An 18,700-nucleotide genomic window follows, 5' to 3' on the forward strand; every position below is an offset into this window, starting at 1 on the left:
ATTTATACAATTATACAATTCGAGGTTACAAATAATATTACACCATTAATTGAAATATTATACTTTGATTATTATTGTTACGTATTAAGTTTTGTACATATACCTTATTCATAAACGTTATTTATCTAAGGACAGAGCATTGCTGTGATAACAAGTCTGTTTCTCAGTGCTGACGGCATGGCAGCCTTCACAGTGCGTAGACATAGAGCCGTTGTGATTGGCTAATATTGAGATACAACTTTAATCTAATTGGCTGTCAGATCAACAAAGCTGAACAAACAGCAAGCTGTCAGATAAACAAAGCTGAGAAACAGACTCGTTATCACAGGAATACTCCGTCCTTAGATAAATAACGTTTATGAATAGAGGCGATAGTTTTTTAATTATGAATTTAAATATTTAGGTCTAGATGTAAGTTAATATAAATTTAGATGTCATTTAGACTAAGGTTTTTTATGCAATTTTACTCTTACTAAATAAAAGTAGCTCCGATACAAGGAATGCACGCGGCCGTGTGCAAGTCAGTGATGTATAAGACGCAATCGAGAACGATAACTACAAGCGATATTGAAGCGAATGCTGTGTATTGTATTTGAGTACTTGAGTATTGCAGTGTTAATTCACGTGCTGTTGTGTTTGTGTTTTTGTTTGTGTGAGTGTGTTTATTAAGTGTTTCCGTAGTTAGTAAAGTGTTGTTTTGTAAGTACTATTGGTATTTACATTATCTGTTGAGAACCCTAGCAAGTAACAATAGTATAAATACTAGATCAAAATATATTATTGTATATTTCATTTTATCTGTCACGAAGTTATAATTTATTGGATCATACGCCATAAGGAAAACAGGGCTCTATTTATGAAGAGGAACTTGTTAAAATCATGCATAAGTTAACGTTGTTTAATATGCTTAAATGCAAACGAGGAGAGGATGAAGAGGAATCGTCAGGTATGGTAATCACTACATAGTATACAACAAAGTCGCTTTCTCTGTCCCTTTGTATGCTTAGATCTTTAAAACTTCGCAACGGATTTAGATGCGGTTTTTTTTAATAGATAGAGTGATTCAAGAGGAAGGTTTGTATGTATAAAAACATCCTATAAATAGTGGAGAAATACTGTTATTTTGTTATGTTATACCCGTGCGAAGCCAGAGCGGGCCGCTATGTTTTTATATACAACGTTCACAGTTTTTCTGTAGTGTATTTAGTATCAGCATTGCACCCGTGCGAAGCCGGGGCGGTTCGCTAGTATTATACATATACTAGCTGACCCGACGAACTTCGTATCGCCTAACAGTCAACATATTGACATTAATATTTATACGATACTAACGTCACTCAATTGTTTTGCCTTCCCGCAACCCCTCCACTAACAATTAAACTTTATGGTATGGTGTTAAAGTTCAATTTAACTTTTAAGTATTATTACGAATATTTTGTATAGGAATATAGAAAAGTGTTGTATATAGACTTTTTCAGGCATTCTTTTTAATTTTTTCTCTCCGTAAAAACCATCTCCGTACTTTAAGGAATATTATAGAAAAAGAATTAGCGAAATCGGTTCAGCTGATCTCGAGATTTGCACTTGGCAAGACATTCAGCGATCGTTTTTTATATTATAGAATTAGCTTCGAATTACTTTTTTAGAATATTACACACACACACAACATCACGCATTTATCCTCGAAGGTGTATGCAGAGGCGCATCCATGGCACCCACTTTTCGCCAAATGTGTTCCGTCCCATGATGTGATAGGGGGCAAGCCTATCGCCATATCGGCACAAATTCCTGACTCCGAGCTGATACTAAGCGAAAATACCCAAATATCACTTTGCCCGAACCGGGATTCGAACTCAGGACCTCATAGCGCTGTCGTACCGCGCATGCAGTACAACTACGCCACTGAAGCAGTCAATTAATTAAATTTAATTTCGCAAGACTTAAACGGCCATCTAATATGTATTCATTACCTCGCATGTGGTAAAAGCGAAATTAAAGTTTGTTATAACTGCGTTGTCCTACTAGTCCATCGAAATGTAACTTTTCAATGGACTGTACGGTGTTAGGACAGGTGCCGTAGTAAAAGATTCAACTTCTAATCAAACATATAATTCTTTTTATGTTGAGTATAATGGCAAATCCTTAACAAACATTACAATTCTTTAATTTCTAACTTATTGTTTACTCAAACTTGTTATAAAGCGGCGATTGCCTAGTTGGTTGTGGAACGGACTGCCGCGACGAATGTCCGCAGGTTCAGTCATTGTCGCAGGTGTGTGTGTGAAATTAAATTTTGTTTATTTATTTTCAGAAAATAATTTGCTACAACACGAAGATGTGTCGTTGGAGCTTGAAGAGGTGATAACAAGTGGAAAGGATAATCTTAACTCGATTTCTAGTAGTCAGTGCGAAACGGGGTAAGTCACACAATGCTAAACTGGTGAGGGTACCGCATGTTTATCCAAATAGCTGCATTTCTATTACGTAAGGGTAGGGCTGCCATCCTTCCGAAATTCCCCAGATTCAACCTAGTTTGAAGGTCATCAGAGAAAATCCATTTCTTCTTATAGATAAGCGATAAATATATTAAATTGTAGTTAAAAAATTATTCATAATAACCCGCATGTATAAGAATAAAAATTATATCAATTTTTTTTGTTGCAAAATATATTTTTTCAGAGGAGCCCGGGGAAAATTCCATGTTTCACCAAAATGTCCAGGATTTTTGCCATGTCGACAATTTAGGAGATGACAGTCCTACGTAAGGGGCACGCACGGTTTTACTCACATGCATCATGAATAGGAAAACGTAAACATGCATGCAAGTTGTTTCCCGCGTTTATTGTCGAAGTAGCGGCAGAGGTGCAGCCTGATTACTCAACTCGTCTGCTTACAATTGCATATATTATTAAATGTGTCAATTTAGAGTACTTTATACATATATGTTGCAGTTTGTTTTCCTTGTATTAATAAAACTAGCTTTTGCTCGCGGTTTTCCCCGCGTAAAGAAGTTTTCCGGAATATAAGTAATTTATGGCTCATTATTTCGGTCGTAGTAGCTTCCACATAAAAGGTAGATATATTCTGTCGCAAACTTTTATTTAGAACTACTTAAGACAAACAATTCTACGGTACGTGATTTTTGTCTAACTCCAACGGTTTAGGCAGCGTACGCCAAGATAGCAATTTTTTTTCCGACTTACTTGATACGTATCGTTATATTATGACCAAATTACACAAAATCATTATAAATTGTAGCCTATATGTTATTCTGATGTATACCCAATATTACTAATAATCCGTTTAGTAATTTTTTCATAAAAGAGGAACAAACATTCATAAATACATCCTCACAAACTTTCGCATTTATTGTATTAGTAGGATACATATCAGAATTATTCATAGGAGGTAAAACTAGGAAATAAACAATATTGTGATTTAATATACATATATAATACTTTTATCAATAACTATAAATAGTATTTACTATTAAAACTAAACTTAATATTATAAATGAGGTAATTTATGAAAATGTTTGAAAATGTTTGCCAAGATCCTCTTCGACAATCGTAGTTAATAATGGTGTATTTCCATACGACAAGCCTGTCGCTAGGAGATGCCATTCCTATATATAACGTTAATGATAACGATTGTAGAAAGTAGTATCCGACTGAAATTCGGTTTCGGTTGTAAAAACCAATTTCGGTCAGACACTAGTAGAGAGTCATCTCGGCTATGCTGTGGCGTAGCTTGTCATACTAGGTCCTTCAGAGCAGTGCGATCATTTGAGCGCCCGGTTAGTTTAATGTATGTATTTGCCAAGAGGCCCTCAAGCTCAGAGGCCCCGTATCAGTGATAAAGCTGATACGGCGGAAGCTACGCCCCTGCGGCTACAGCACCTGACGAGGCACTTTCGCTCCCGTACACAAATTACAGCTAGAATTTCGAGTTAAGTACCTAACAGTTTATAATTTTTTTTCCATAGATCTCCTTCCAAAGTTGAAGTACAAGTCCAAGTCCATTGTGATGGCCACACTCAAGATCCTGGGTTGGCAAAGAACTCAACGCTGGAAAGCAACAAACGTAATGAGAGGTTTCAAAGAGGACTCGATACCAAACTTCTTGACGCTATCAAACGCAAAGATGATCAAGAAGTCCAAAGGTAGTACTCCTCAAGACTCGTGCGCTAATAAGATCTCCAAAGGGACACAGGCTACAATAGTGCATCTACTTTTCTTCAAAACAGGAATCTCTGCTCGGCAGTCGCATCGCAACCCAACTATATCGAGATAGTATATTTAGCCGTGGATATCTTCCTTCCTCGTATACCATCAGCTTAGGGACCGTTCAATTATTACGTAACGTAATTTGGAGGGGAGCGGGGTCTCCTAAAACGTTACGATGCGTTACAGGGGCGGCAGGGTTCGTATCGTTATGTAACATTGTTTTTTTTATTTTAAAATAATAACAAAGGTATTTTAGCAACTTTCCCGTACTTCACGTGACATAATTAGAATATTAGAAAAAAATATCACTTTAGAGTTACGTAACTTTTGGAGAGGGGGCGGGGCGTACAGGAAAACGTTACGACGCGTTACATGAGGCAGTAGAGATCTAAAAAAGCTAAAATAATTGCGTTACGTAATACTTGAACGGTCCCTTAGCTCTCCAAAAGCGGTATACATTTAACGTAAATTGCGATTCACAGAGATTCCCTATACTTAGCTTTGATTGATACAAATGAACAGTTCTTTATTATACGCTATAGTATACTAAAAATAGCTTTTGGTAGGATATTTGTATCCGTCTGGATAGCGATCACAGTAGAATTGTAGTATCACAGTAGAATTGTAAGAACTACTATGGTTGGTCACAAACCGCCAGGACAGTCGATTAGAAAGAATCATCTCTCATAAGTTAATACCTGAACATCTCCCTATTTTCCACCAAGAGCAGTGGAGTCACTTTGTTATTGCTTGAAATGACGAGACGAGCTTGCCGTTCGCCTGATGGTAAGCGATACGACCGCCAATCAACAGAAAAAACACTATCCAACATCTTGAATTACAAAATATTTCTTAGTATTTCACTGCGCTCGCCATACTGAGACATGAGATGCTATATCTTATTATGTCCAGTAGTTACACTGGCTACAATGTCCTTCAAACCGGAACACAACAGTGACTACACACTTGCTTAGCGGCAGTAATAGACATTGCGGTGATACCTATCCAGGCGGACTCACATAAATGACTTACCACCAGTAAAGTCACTGCGTACGTATAAAAACGACAATATACTCAAGAATCTTACGCGCTGTATAGTAAGCAGTATCACTATAAGCATCCTCTTGACATCGCTAATTATGAAAATCCGACTCATTTCAAGCTTTTATCAGTCTCCTGGAGCAGGGTGCGGATCCCAACGCGGTGTGCCACGACGGGTGCATCTCCGCGTGCCACCTGGCAGCGCTCGCGGGTGGCGAGGCGCTGTCTCTGCTGCACGCGCGGCACGCCAAATTGATGTGCTACGACCTGTTCGGCAGGACGCCGCTGCACTTCGCCGCCTGGGAGGGAAACATCGCCCAGGTTGCGCTTCTTCTTGATATCCCTAAAGGTATACTCGATTTATATCCCCATATTATTCCTAAAATTTTAAGCAAATAATGTGATGATTTACTAAATATTCTTCGACAATTATCGCTCGCGTAGCGGTCAAGGAAAACAACATACGTAAGAATTTTGAAGGTATATGAAGCCTGTTAACTCGAACAAGGTCTGTGTAGGAGATTCAACATAAATCCTCTAGTAATAGAGGCCCGTTAGAACCAGTGGAGGGTGGATTAATAAAATGGTAGTTTATCAAGAAATATATCATAGACATACGAGTATGCCTTCTTATAGAGATATTTTTAAGGCGGGCACAGCAAAGTGACTACTGTACCTGATGGTAAGTGGAGTAGGGTCCATTAGAATGTCGACTGACGAGAGATGATTGCCCCTCGGCAGTTCACACAATTGTGCCGGCATGTTGGAACCGGATATACACAGGCTGATACCGGAACGCAACACAGGTACTTACGGGGGCACTATGGCGGATTTTAATACCATGTGAACCCTCCCCCCCACCCCCCAAGGCAATTGTTGTGCGCTCAGTCTCCACACCGAATGCACGCTCATGCACGGGGGACATTTGTCACGGCCCTAGGCACAGAGTTAAGTGTGTAAACCTCATGGTTGTAAGTACACATTGAGGCCTATGAGGGACTCCTATAAGGGACTACTCCATCCTAATACATCCTCTTCCTTCCCCTTCTTTCCTCCCCTATTTCTCCTCTTCCTCTCTTCCTCCAGGGCCCTGCAGTCGCCAAGCCGGGGGGAACCAGTATACCGTTCGCAGGTTTCCCTGGGGTGTCTGTAGGGTCTGTACTTTAAAAAAACAACACCATGTGTGAGGTGGTCTGTATCCAGCTGGATAATATACTTTTATAATGGAAACATTGATATTATAAACGTGGCATCTTATTGTTTCAGACATACGGGTCAAAATAAAACATCCGTTGTCTCAGGACGTGCTAGAAGAAATAAGAGCTAATAACAGTCAATTTCAAGATTTGGCTAATAAACGTTGTATGTTGGGCGAAGTTACATCCGAGCATTTGGAAGAGTTAGAAGAAATCATAGGCAGGCATCGGTTCTCAAAAGATGTAAGAACATGTTTTATATCCGAGCGGGTACCAACCACCGTAAAATGTGTTAAAACCCGCCATACAGGCCAATGTAAGTGTGACGCGTTCCGGGATCAGCCTGTGTATATCCGGTTCCAACGGGCCGGCATAATTGTGTCGACTGTTGAGGACTAATCTCTCGTCAGTCGACATTATATAGGACCCCCCTCCACTTACCATCAGGTGTGGTGGGGTTACTTTTTCAGGCACGTATAATGAACACTGACATACTTTGCGTCACATACTGCATTGGGTTAAATTAAACGCCACAAGACTTTATTAGGCAATGTTTATAAAAGCCTGAACTGTTGTGCTCAGGAATTAAACATTTGTATTTATTTTTTTTATTTGCCACTTAACAACTATTTTTACAGGGTAGCCTTAATACAGTAGTGTTGATTTTCTTATGATACTACTTACTTATACTATACTATAAAATTATCCTTAAACCTATATTAACAATGTTTAAAAACTAAGTACTATAACAAATTAAATATAGAGATATCTTAGTGAAATCACTCAGAGTACACAAAAATATATAAATTTTTTCTGCAACATCGTTAAGCGTGCTCAAGGCGCGTGTGATAGGTGCCTTATTAAGCAAATTGGTCCTTCCACGCGGCACCACCAGCAGCCACGGTCGTCTCCTCCTACCTAGGTAATTGTCAGGCACGGAAAACTTCACCGCTTCAAGCAAACCGGGGTCGTCGATCTTGCCACGTATTAACTTAAACAAGTATGTTACCAATGCTAGTTCTCGCCTAGTTCCCAATTCGTCGTAACCTACCATACCTAGTATAAACAAATTCGGATACATAAACGGATAACTATCGTATACGTATCCTTCAAATCGTAGTGCATAAATATACTTACATATTGCAGCTCCCGGTGATACTAATGGGCTGGACTCCGCTACATGCGGCAAGTGTGAATGCTCGCGACGAGTGCGTGCGACTCCTGCTCGCTGCAGGCTCGGACCCGAATGCTCGCGACGACAAGGGACGTTCGCCGCTAGACGTGGTCGGCTTCATGCATTACTGCGGCCGAGAAATAAATCCAAACGAGTAAGATTTTATATTATATTGAAGTAGGTAGTAACCGGCAAGTGTGACTGCCTCGGCGGAGTAGTTGTAATTCTACACGCTACGAGTACAACGACCGTGCTAAGGTCCTGGCTTCGAATCCCGGGTAGGGCCGAAATAATTGTGACTGGATTTTTTCATCTTAAAAATTACTCAGTCGCAACTGAATCAGGAAATTAGCGGTGTGATTGATACCCCCGTGCCCCAGAAAGCTCGTAAAGCCGTTGGTCCTGCATCTGATCTCTCTCCGGTCATGTCGGATTGTCGTCTCACCGGAATATGTGAGTGAAGGAACAGAGGGAGCACCTGTGTATTGCACATACTAGTGCACTATAATATCTCCAGCATACTTGGCTGATTAGCTGGCTGATCACCTTGGTCGAGATTGGCCGCCATGGCCGAAATTCGGTTAGGAAGAAAAAAAAACGGGCAAATTAGGCATTCATTGACCTAACATTTGATGTTGGACTCGATAGCAACAGCTACTACGGTTAGCGTGTACCAACCGATTATAGTCAATAAGATTTTTTTTACTAAAAAATATTGATTACAATATTGATAAATACCGATAAATGAATTATTTATTTTTTTACTGTAACATGAATAAAACTGAGAATTCCTTCTAGGTTTGCGAATGTAATCCACCAACTACTTGAAACAAATCCTGCGAGCAGTAATAATGAAATAAAATTATCACATACTCCGCTCCACACGGCGGTAGAGGTGGAAAGTATTGAAGCCATAACAGACTTGCTGGCCTTTGGAGCGTCAGTGTGTAGCCAGAATCAAGACGGACTGACGCCACTGCATCTTTGCGTTATGAAGAAATTAAAAAAGCATCTACAGGTATGACATATTCGCGTTATCGTCTTGAAATAATGACAATCGACATTTCATTTTTTCAACATACTCAAATGTTTATATTTTATGAAACTAGATCTAAAATTATGAGACACATATTTTAACTTTTTTCACCGTTCAGATATTTTCATTCATGATTTCCACTTTGAATTTTGTTTTATTCTAAAACGACGTAAGCACCAAATGACGTCACATATACGGCTCGAGACGTAGTGACCTCAGCTTTGCAGAAAAACAAGAAGTGAGGTGACAGTTTTTTTTCTTTCTTTCTCTCTCTCTCTTTTGAAAGTGACAGCTGTGACGGACCTATTGTATAAAAGAAAGATTGAACGTAATAATCTAGTTTATTGGTCTCTGGCAATAACTATGACGGACCTATTGTAATATTGACATTTGACATTGGTAAATGACAGTGCCTTAGTTTTTTTTTAATAAAAAGTAAAGTGAACCAAGGAACAACTTCATTTTAACTGTATGTGTGACGTCATCAAGCATTTTTTAGTTTAAATTTTTTTTAAAAGTATTAAAAAAATATTAAAAATATATAATCGAACTCAGAGTAGAAAAATTAAGGAACGGTATTTTTGTTTTAGGCACGTTTACATTTTGAAATGTCAATTATTTTTGTTCACCAATAATTTCACAAGATGATGATTTTGGCAAACAAATGTATTCTGATAAGTTGATTTCGATCAAAACCCATAACGGTAAACTGAATAAAAGCTCCCTAGGCCTAATTCAGTGTTATACGTACCGGTCTCACGCTATCCTGACTAAACCGGAATAGTCGCTAAAACTAGCTTGGCACAGTGCTTTCCGTACCCTCGGGAACATATTGCTGTACATAAAATGGGGTCTCAGCATGAAAATATTAAGGAGACACCTCAGGCAGCTTCCTTTAAAGGCTTCATACAACCAGTGTTACTTAGAAACACTCATTTCACAACTACTTGGTGAAATATCTATTCATATTATAGTATCATTCACGCCTATTATCCCTGTAGTAGGTAGAGCCGGAACTGGTGTACCCACTTTCCCCTGTATGTATTCCGTCCCATGATATGATATGGGGGGACAACTGTACCATGCAAAAATTCCAGACTCCTGACTGATACAGAGTCATAAATATCACTGCTGGACCTGATCCAAGAGTTCAGCACTGCAGGCGTATTATAATCTTGAATAGAAAATAAAATAAAATTGAATCATGTTTGTCGTTACTTACAGAAGCTGGGTATTGGTATTAAACATTTTAAAAATGCATACTAATTTCAGATTTTCGTTAAAAACGACAAACACAACGCTTTAGTTACAACCGTGGATCTAGTCGGCAGGACAATCCTACACACAGCAGTGCTCTCCAATTGGAGTACAGGAGTTTGTATCGCTCTGGCAGAAGGGGCGGATCCATTAGCTTTGGTAATAACTTATATTATTCATATCCCAAGGATTGACGTCAAACGAATGTATGCTTTCCGTAATACGAAATTAGGTTCCGGTTTGACAGTTATTCTTGTTCAATATAAGACGACTTTCATCATCAAACAATCGTCATGAAGGAATGTGAAAGCGCAGTGCATAGCATGTTTTCTATGCTCCTAATTATGGGCAGTAGTAGTGCTCACGAGAAGACGAGGAACCAGGTTGTCTCATAATTTAATCGTGAAAAATCAGTCCATGCAACTTTAGAAGAACATCGCGAGGAAACCTTGTGGGGGTACCTAAGTTAGTTAATAAGATTTATATGTGAAATCAACCCGCACTAGGCCCATTTAGTGAAATGAAGTCTAAACCTTCTCAGTAGTAGAGGAGGTCGAAGCTCAGCAGTGACTAGAATATAATATAGGGCTGGTATTATTTTTATTGATTTACTTTCGAAGTGAATCGGTGTTAGTTTAATCGGTGCATTATACACGGGATAGGAACGCGACTCTAAACATGCCTTTTACGTGGCCCTTTTACATCTTCCAGCATTTTATACCTGAGAGATACAGTTCCGCTGTCTATATACTTCAAACGATTGTAAAAATTTTGCAATATAATAATAATATCAGCCCTGTATTATATACTGTCCTACTGTTGGGCACGGGCCTCCTCTACTACTGAGAGGGATTAGGCATTAGTCCACCACGCTGGCCTAGTGCGGATTGGTAGACTTCACACACCTTCGAAATTCCTATAGAGGACTTCTCTGGTGTGCAGGTTTCCCCACGGTGTTTTCCTTCACCGTTAAAGCGAGCGATAATTCACAACGAATACACACATATTTTTTTAGAAAAGTCGGAGTGTGTGCCCTTGGTATTTGAACCAACGGACATTCGCTTCGGCAGTCCGATCCACAACCGACTAGGCTATCGCCGCTTTTTTCATAACTCCATTATAATCATTAATTAATTTTAGGCACATGACGGAGAATCTCCATTCCATTTAGCTGCAGCCCTTGGCAACCTAAATATCGTCAACGAGATACTGAGCGTCGTTGATATCAAAAATAATATTAACATCAAAAATATGCATAGCCAAACCCCACTTTTTAAAGCAGTTGACAATGGGCATACTAATTGTGTTATAAAACTCCTTAAATGTGGAGCATCTATCACAGTAACTACGGGTCAAGGGATGAATGTATTACACGTCGCTGCTAAACGAGGTTATCACGATATATTAAACATATTACTTGATCATAACGACGCTGACACTAAAGAACTAATAGACTCACAAATTGAAAACTGTAAACAAAAATTCGGTCCAATACATTTTGCCGTTTGGCACAACCACCCAGAATGCGTTAAACTACTTCTAACAAAAAACGCTTCCGTCTTGATGAATTCGAGTGGCGTCAATATGGTTATCACTCCCTTACACCTAGCAGCCCTGAAAAATAATGTGGAAATAGCAAAGATTCTGATCGAATTCAATGCAGCGACAATACACGAAGTTGATTATTTTGGATTCACACCACTGCACGCAGCAAGCTACTGCGCAAGCCGGAAGGTGGTCATATTTCTTCTAAAACAAGGCGCTAATTTAGCAGCCATTACTAGAGAGAAAAAAGTAATTACAAAAACATCTGTGGATATGATCATGAAAAACATGTCGCAACCCACTGATTTCATGGAGGAAGTGTTTGACTCTTGCATTCACGGTAACGATTTAAATCTTCACGATTCTAACTGCAAAGTAACTGTCGATTACAGCATATTACTTCCCGATTTTGGGGATAAATTTCTCGCCGATATAGAGTCTAAAACGTACAAAATTGAACAAATGAGTGTGATAGAGGCAATCATCGGTTCCGGAAACAGACAAAACCAGAATAGATTGCTGCTTCACCCTCTAATACAAAGCTTTCTTTGGTTGAAATGGAGAGCGCTGTCGCCGTTTTTTTATTGTATGATTATAGTATACATCTGGTTCGCAATATCTTTTACAGGATTTCTTTTATCAACTCTCTTAGCGAATCACACAAATTTGACTACTCCTTACACTTCAAACGACAATAATACGAACAGCACTAGTTTTAACACATCAAACGTCAATGACGCGAACGGAATCATTTCTTACACTCCAACCTCAAACATATGGTTCCAAATATTAAGGTGGCCACTGATATTACTAGTTATACAAGTAAGTATAATTATAATAATAGTAATAATAATATCAGCCCTGTATTATATACTTGCCCACTGCTGAGTACGGGCCTCCTCTACTACTGAGAGGGATTAGGCCTTAGTCCACCACACTGGCCTAGTGCGGATTGGTAGACTTCACACACCTTCGAATTCCTATACAGAACTTCTCAGATGTGCAGGTTGCCTCACAATGTTTCCTTCACCGTTAAAGCGAACGATAAATTCACAAAGAACACACATGATTTTAGAAAAGTCAGAGGTGTGTGCCCGTGGGATTTGAACCTGCGGACATTCGTCTTGGCAGTCCGTTCCACACCCAACTAGGCTATGGCCGCTTTTAAGTATAATTGCATTAATAAATTTCAAAATATATTTAATGAATGTGATCTACATTTTATCTTAAGACCAGAAGCCCTCCAGCGTGTTTTTTATGTATGGGCACGAAAAAGTAAGCCCTTTTAGCCGCCTCCGGTCTGTTTGTATTATTTGCTGCGCTCGAAATCACTTATAAGTTACATAATACATGTTGAGTTTTACTAACTTATGCTTACATACATTATAGCTATAAGTTATAATTTTTTTCATGATTGTAATCGTAGTGTTAAGTCTGCTGGAAAATCTAATAAATAAACAAATAAATAGGTCACCCTAGTTCTAAGGGTGCGAAATGTTGCCGTTACAACTAATTCTCTCAGAGTAGTAGTGGCAGTAGGGCGCGTAAAATTAAATTACTTTCATAAATATTGATTTTGTTCGAAACTTAGACATTTTTATTTTACATCTACGGCTCAAGTAACATATTTTAACGTGTTATTTCCAAGTAGATAAACATGTGGTTTCATTTAGTAACGCAATATAAAAATGACCCGGTATAGTTTCATAGCAAAATGTTCGTTACAGGAGATATTTCATTACAAGTACTCGAAGAAATATGTGACACAATTGGAGAGCTGGTTGAAATTGTGTCTTATTTACTTAATCATATACCTTATTTCTTACAATAAGTCTTCATCGGACACAATTACGTACCGAAATGCAGCTGCAATAGCTATGCTTCTGTCTTGGATACAGCTGATGTTTTTCTTATCCGGATCTCCTACATACGGATACTATGTTCCGATGTTCAGGATGGTATCTTTGAACATGGTTAAGGTAAGGTTTCTGCTTAAAACACTTAAAATAGTTGTACCATTCTTAGAGGCGAGAAAATATGTTACTTCATAATATCAAATAGGGTATTTAGAAACTGCAAAATTTTTTCCCCTATTCATAGACGTTTTTTATCTAAGGACGGAGTAAAGCTGAGATACAACAATATTAGCTAATCACAACGGTCCTATAGCTACGCACTGCGAAGGCTGCCATGCCGTTAGCAATGAGAAACAAACTTCTTACCACAGCTTTACTCCGTCCTTAGATAAAAAACGTCTATGAATAAGGGGGTTTGTTTCTTAGTAGCTAGTTAGACAACAAATAGGATTGCTACGTACACTCTCAAGCATGCCATAATTAATTCTCAGACTGTTATAGAACCTTATACCCGTGCTAACTTTTCTTAACAGTACTACGCGAGCTGATTTGCGGAACCATAGTTGTGTATCCTCTTTCATCGTGGCCAGAACAAAAATTTTTGGAAGTTGTTACCATTAGGCCGTAAACTATTTTGCCTGCACAGGTTTTCCCTCTTTTTACGGTTTCGTAACTCAAAAGGAAACCCTATAGGATCACTTTGTTGTCCGTCTGTCCGTCTGTCTGTCTAGACAGTTGACAGACGTCAAGTCCCTCTGTCTAAGCAACGCGTACAGGTATCAACTTAAATACTCGCGTTCTACTGTAAGGGAATCAAACGTGTAAGTTTATATAGCATATTTCTGCATATTTTGAAATTTCACAAGGGAATCAAAACATATAGGGTACTTTCCATTAACCTAGAATGGTGAAAATAGACAAGAAGCAATGTCTTATAGTACAAGTAAAGGGAAAAATCTACAAGCCGTATATATATTAGTATAACATAAAAAAGCTAGTTGGTACGGAACCTGCAGTTCGCGAGACCAACTCGCACTTGAGCGTTTTTTATCATAGGTATTAACTCTTAAGTTTTATTTTTACCATTTCCTAAAGAATACATACAAGTTTTCAATACAGCTATTCTAAACTGATCTTTTTTCAGGTTCTCCTGACCTTCGGATTTCTAATCATTGGCTTCTCACTCAGTTTTATGATCGTGTTCCATGCAGAGGAACCGTTTGAAAACCCTTTCGCCGCCATCATCAAGACCATGGTGATGATGACGTCAGAATTTGATTATGAGAATCTCATGGGTAAAATAAAAGAAAATGAAGGATTAACACCATTTCTTATCCCTGTTCGTGTCGTCTTCGTAGGCTTCCTGATATTCACTGCAATAGTCCTCATGAACTTGATGGTCGGTGTGGCTGTCAACGACTTACAAAACCTGGAGTTTCTAGGCAATATAGGGAAAACCGAAAAACAAGTGGAATTTTTATCTTTCCTCGAAAACGTGAAGAATTTTTTGCGCTGCAACAGGCTTATAGCTTATTGCTTTCCTATAACGAAGAAGACAGTAAAAAAGAGCATTATTCTAGGTACAAACGAGCTGTCGTGTAAATATTTTAATAAGTTACCATCACACCTGAGGGACTCTATATTTGATATTGCTCTGAGACACAAACGACAAAGAGATGAATTGCTCGGTTCTAAAACTTACAACACGAAACTTGATGAAATTTACAAAGTCATTGTAAAAAATTCTAAACAAGATGAACTATGCAGTTCTCCTGAACCAATGGAGGAGGAGGGACAAAATAAAAATCAACACATCAAAGAAGAAATAAACGCTACGCAAAGCATAGAATCACTTATAACAGAACTAAAACTACATCTTGACTCTCGTTTTAAACAAAATCAGAATTCAATCGAATTACTCAATATAAAAATAGACAATATACTCAATAAATTAAACATGTAGATGTAAAGAACTGATGTATGCGACGTATCACGAACCAAAAGAAACCTTTTTCATAAACCATTACAAACCAAACAATAATTCAGCTTCATATTCCAAGGTGTTAAAACCCGCCATAGAGACCCACGTAATGGCTGCCATACATGCTACGGTCCATCGGAAAGGTCCACCGGTGCAGGTATGCCTGCGCCGGTAGACCGCAATCTGTGTGGGAATAGACCTGTGCAGATTTTTGAGCCTGTGCAGGCGACCGGCGCAGAATCGAAAATCAATACTTTCAATTGATACCTGCGCAGGCATACCTGCACAGATGACCTCTCCGGTAGACCGTAGCGTGTATGGCTTGCATAAGTGTGTCGCGTTCCGAGATTAACCTGTGAATATCTGGTACCAACAGGTCGGCATAATTGTGTCGACTGTCGAAGGGTAATCATCTCTCGTCAGTCGACATTCTATTGGACCCCACTCCACTTACCATCAGATGCAGTGAAGTCACTCTGCCGTGAGCGAATAAAAAAAGAAAAAAATATGCTGTTGAAAAGACTGTCTCGGTGGCGTATTTGTATTGCGTGCAAAGTACAATATTGCTTTAAGATTCTGTTTATGCTGTCATTCCCAAGTTCGAATACTGGGTTGAGAAATGTGGTACTGGGTTTTCTGCTCAATATCAGCAAGGATTTATTATAGAAGATATTATTTTAAAAGAGTGTCTGGTTGCACCTCTGCCTATCTCTTGGATTTAAAGGCGAGCGGAATTTTTTTTTATTATTAAAATACCAGTGATGTAATCTGCTTTGCTATTGCAAAATAAAAGACTCGATCAGTGAACCAATGAAACTAAGGAAATAGAAAGATGAATTACAGGAATACACATTGAATTAAACAAAGATGTAAAATAAATTAGAATAAGATGTCATTTTCAACGTTATTAAAACAACTTTAATTTTTTGTTTTTTTTTTTCACTTTACCTCCATGTTTGGGTCACACAGGCCAGATGTAACATTGTGCTGTATTTTTCCAGTAGGCTCTTCCCGCAGGAAAGATCCAATATAATAATATAACTAATCTACTCGACTAACAGGAAAGATACAACATAATAATGATAATAATCTACTCGACTAAATGTTAAAGCATGTAGGTATTTTTAACAAATTATTTCACAAACTTAAGGATATATTTTCATAAACACCTATTAAATTTAGCTTAACTCATCTTTTATACTTAGGGTGACGGTTGGGCGCGAGGTTCCGGTATTTGATATGTAACCCACCCGCCTAATGTTAGAGGCTAGGGCTTGTTAGGTAGTCACTAAGTCGACACTAGACTTCAAGATAACTGGATAATAGGCAGAATTTTGTTGGCTCACATGAGTCTCTTACATTTTTGCACTAATTTAATTTTTATATCACATTTATCAAGTATTTTTCAGTAAAAAAAAACAATAATAATCCCGAAAGATAAATCAAAGGAGAACCATGAATTAAATCGTTTATAATTTAATTCATCTTTTCGATTAGGTATTTTTAATTTAAGATGTAGGTAGTTAATTCAAAAATGTTTATTATGTAAGTAAATAAAAATATATTTCATCTTTTGTAACATGAAATTTTTAAATCTCGTTTCACAAACTTTGCAATAGTGTATCATGATTTGTCTAAAATAAAAACCACAAATATAAACAAACCGTATTATTTTAAATATTTACTTAGTTTTTGTCATGAAGTTGATATAAAAGTTCATAATAATTCTGTGGGTTTCGTATTTTTAAGATTAAAGCGCAATAGGGGACCGTAATACGAAAAAGAAGCTATCCCGCGAAAACTGCATAAAAATTGTTTAAAAATGAGCCAGTAATTCGTATCTCAAATATTGCTATGTGCAGAAGTGAGCGCGTTGTGGGAATATCTCTTCATCTCTTTCTTTAGCACGTATAGTAATTCCCTTGACGTCAAATGTGGGTATTGCGCCTCTTTTCTGTTCCTTATTACTTACCCCTTCCACCGAAATTCAAAGACGGTATAACTTGTTAATTTTTTACCGGAAAACAAAAACAATCCGTTGCCCTATTATTAAGGGAATGCAAATATAAAATAAACAAATTTTATGTTTCTAATAAAACACGCTTGTGAAATTGAGTAAAATATTTTTTTTACAATTTTTAATCGAATGAAATATTATTGTTGATTTTTTGTACAATTATGATAAAAAGTACACTCAGGCCGAAATTAATGTACATGTTACTAAAAAGACCTTCTTGTTTTCCTTTCTTTTTATTGCATTGCATGACGAGATGAGCTTGCCGTTCGCCTGATGGTAAGCGATACGCCCGCCCATAAACAGTAGAAACACCATCCAACATCTTGAATTACAAATTATTGTTTGGTATTCCACTGCGCTCGCCATCCTGAGACATGAGATGTTATATATTATTATGTCCAGTAGTTACACTTGCTACAATTTCCTTCAACTGGAACACAACAGAAACTATTATTTGGCAGCAGAAATAGAAAATGCGGTGGTACCTATCCAGGCGGTCATATATGAGAGACCAGTAAAGTAAATTCATAAATTTTTAATTCACGCATTTGGCCTTCATCCGCATATACATTAATTTGCTGACTCTACCTTCAACAAATTATTTCCGCATAGTATTTTGCTTCTTTTGCCTCTTGACTTTATGCACGACACAGGCAGTGAACCCCGGTCCCGCAGCGGCCAAGATCTCCACTGACTTCGTCTCAACTCTGAACGCGACCAGCTCATCATGAATATCCTAAGCATTGTGGAATTTTGTTGATTTATCACTTATAATAATATAATAATAATATTAGCCCTGTATTAGTACACTGTCCGACTGCTGGGCACGGGTCTCTTCTGCTACTGAGATGGATTAGGCCTTAATCCACCACGCTGGCCTAGTGCGGATTGGAAGACTCCACACACCCTCAAAATTCCTAAAAAGAACTTCTCAGGTATGCAGGTTTCCTCACGAAGTTTTCCTTCACCGTTGAAGCAAGCGATAATTCACAAAGAATAATAATAATTTTTTTTAGAAATTTCAAACTCTTTGAGGGATCTTATGTTGGTTTATTCGTGCTATAAGTCCCACAGAGGTACCCCCGGGCTGGGATTCAATCCCAAGACGAGTGATGATCGAGTCTTAACATCAACTTAATATCAACCCTAAGCAAATTCCATCATAGCAGTTTAAAGTAATCATTTTCCATAGGTTCGCTATAGTTTGGTGGTGATTGAATAATTATAATTGAAGACACAAGAATGATAAAAAAAAATCAAGTTGGCGATGATGCCTAAAAACTTTGTTGGTCCAATCGGTCTGATTTATTATTATCGCCGGGTTTTTAGAGTCATGGATTACGATTTTGGGGTCGAATTGTTCCGTTCAAA

The 18,700-nt window shown here is 38.1% G+C and overlaps 1 protein-coding gene across 2 annotated transcripts; it reads left to right on the forward strand.

Moving 5' to 3' along the window:
* Nucleotides 1-613: 613 nt before the first annotated feature.
* LOC115445900 (ankyrin-1) lies at nt 614-16,240 on the forward strand. Of its 2 annotated transcripts, XM_030172391.2 has the most exons (12): nt 614-946; nt 2,312-2,417; nt 3,986-4,162; nt 5,399-5,616; nt 6,534-6,706; nt 7,610-7,791; nt 8,436-8,655; nt 9,946-10,089; nt 11,071-11,815; nt 12,104-12,297; nt 13,203-13,454; nt 14,476-16,240. In XM_030172391.2, the coding sequence occupies exons 1-12, from the start codon at nt 880-882 to the stop codon at nt 15,292-15,294; spliced, it is 3,297 nt and encodes a 1,098-aa protein (XP_030028251.1). In that variant the 5' UTR covers nt 614-879; the 3' UTR covers nt 15,295-16,240. The 2 variants fall into 2 exon arrangements, with proteins under 2 accessions (XP_030028251.1, XP_030028250.1); XM_030172390.2 differs by having other exon boundaries at nt 11,071-12,297.
* Nucleotides 16,241-18,700: the final 2,460 nt, after the last annotated feature.

This window comes from Manduca sexta, chromosome 4, assembly GCF_014839805.1.
Source record: "Manduca sexta isolate Smith_Timp_Sample1 chromosome 4, JHU_Msex_v1.0, whole genome shotgun sequence".
Lineage (NCBI taxonomy): Eukaryota > Metazoa > Arthropoda > Insecta > Lepidoptera > Sphingidae > Manduca > Manduca sexta.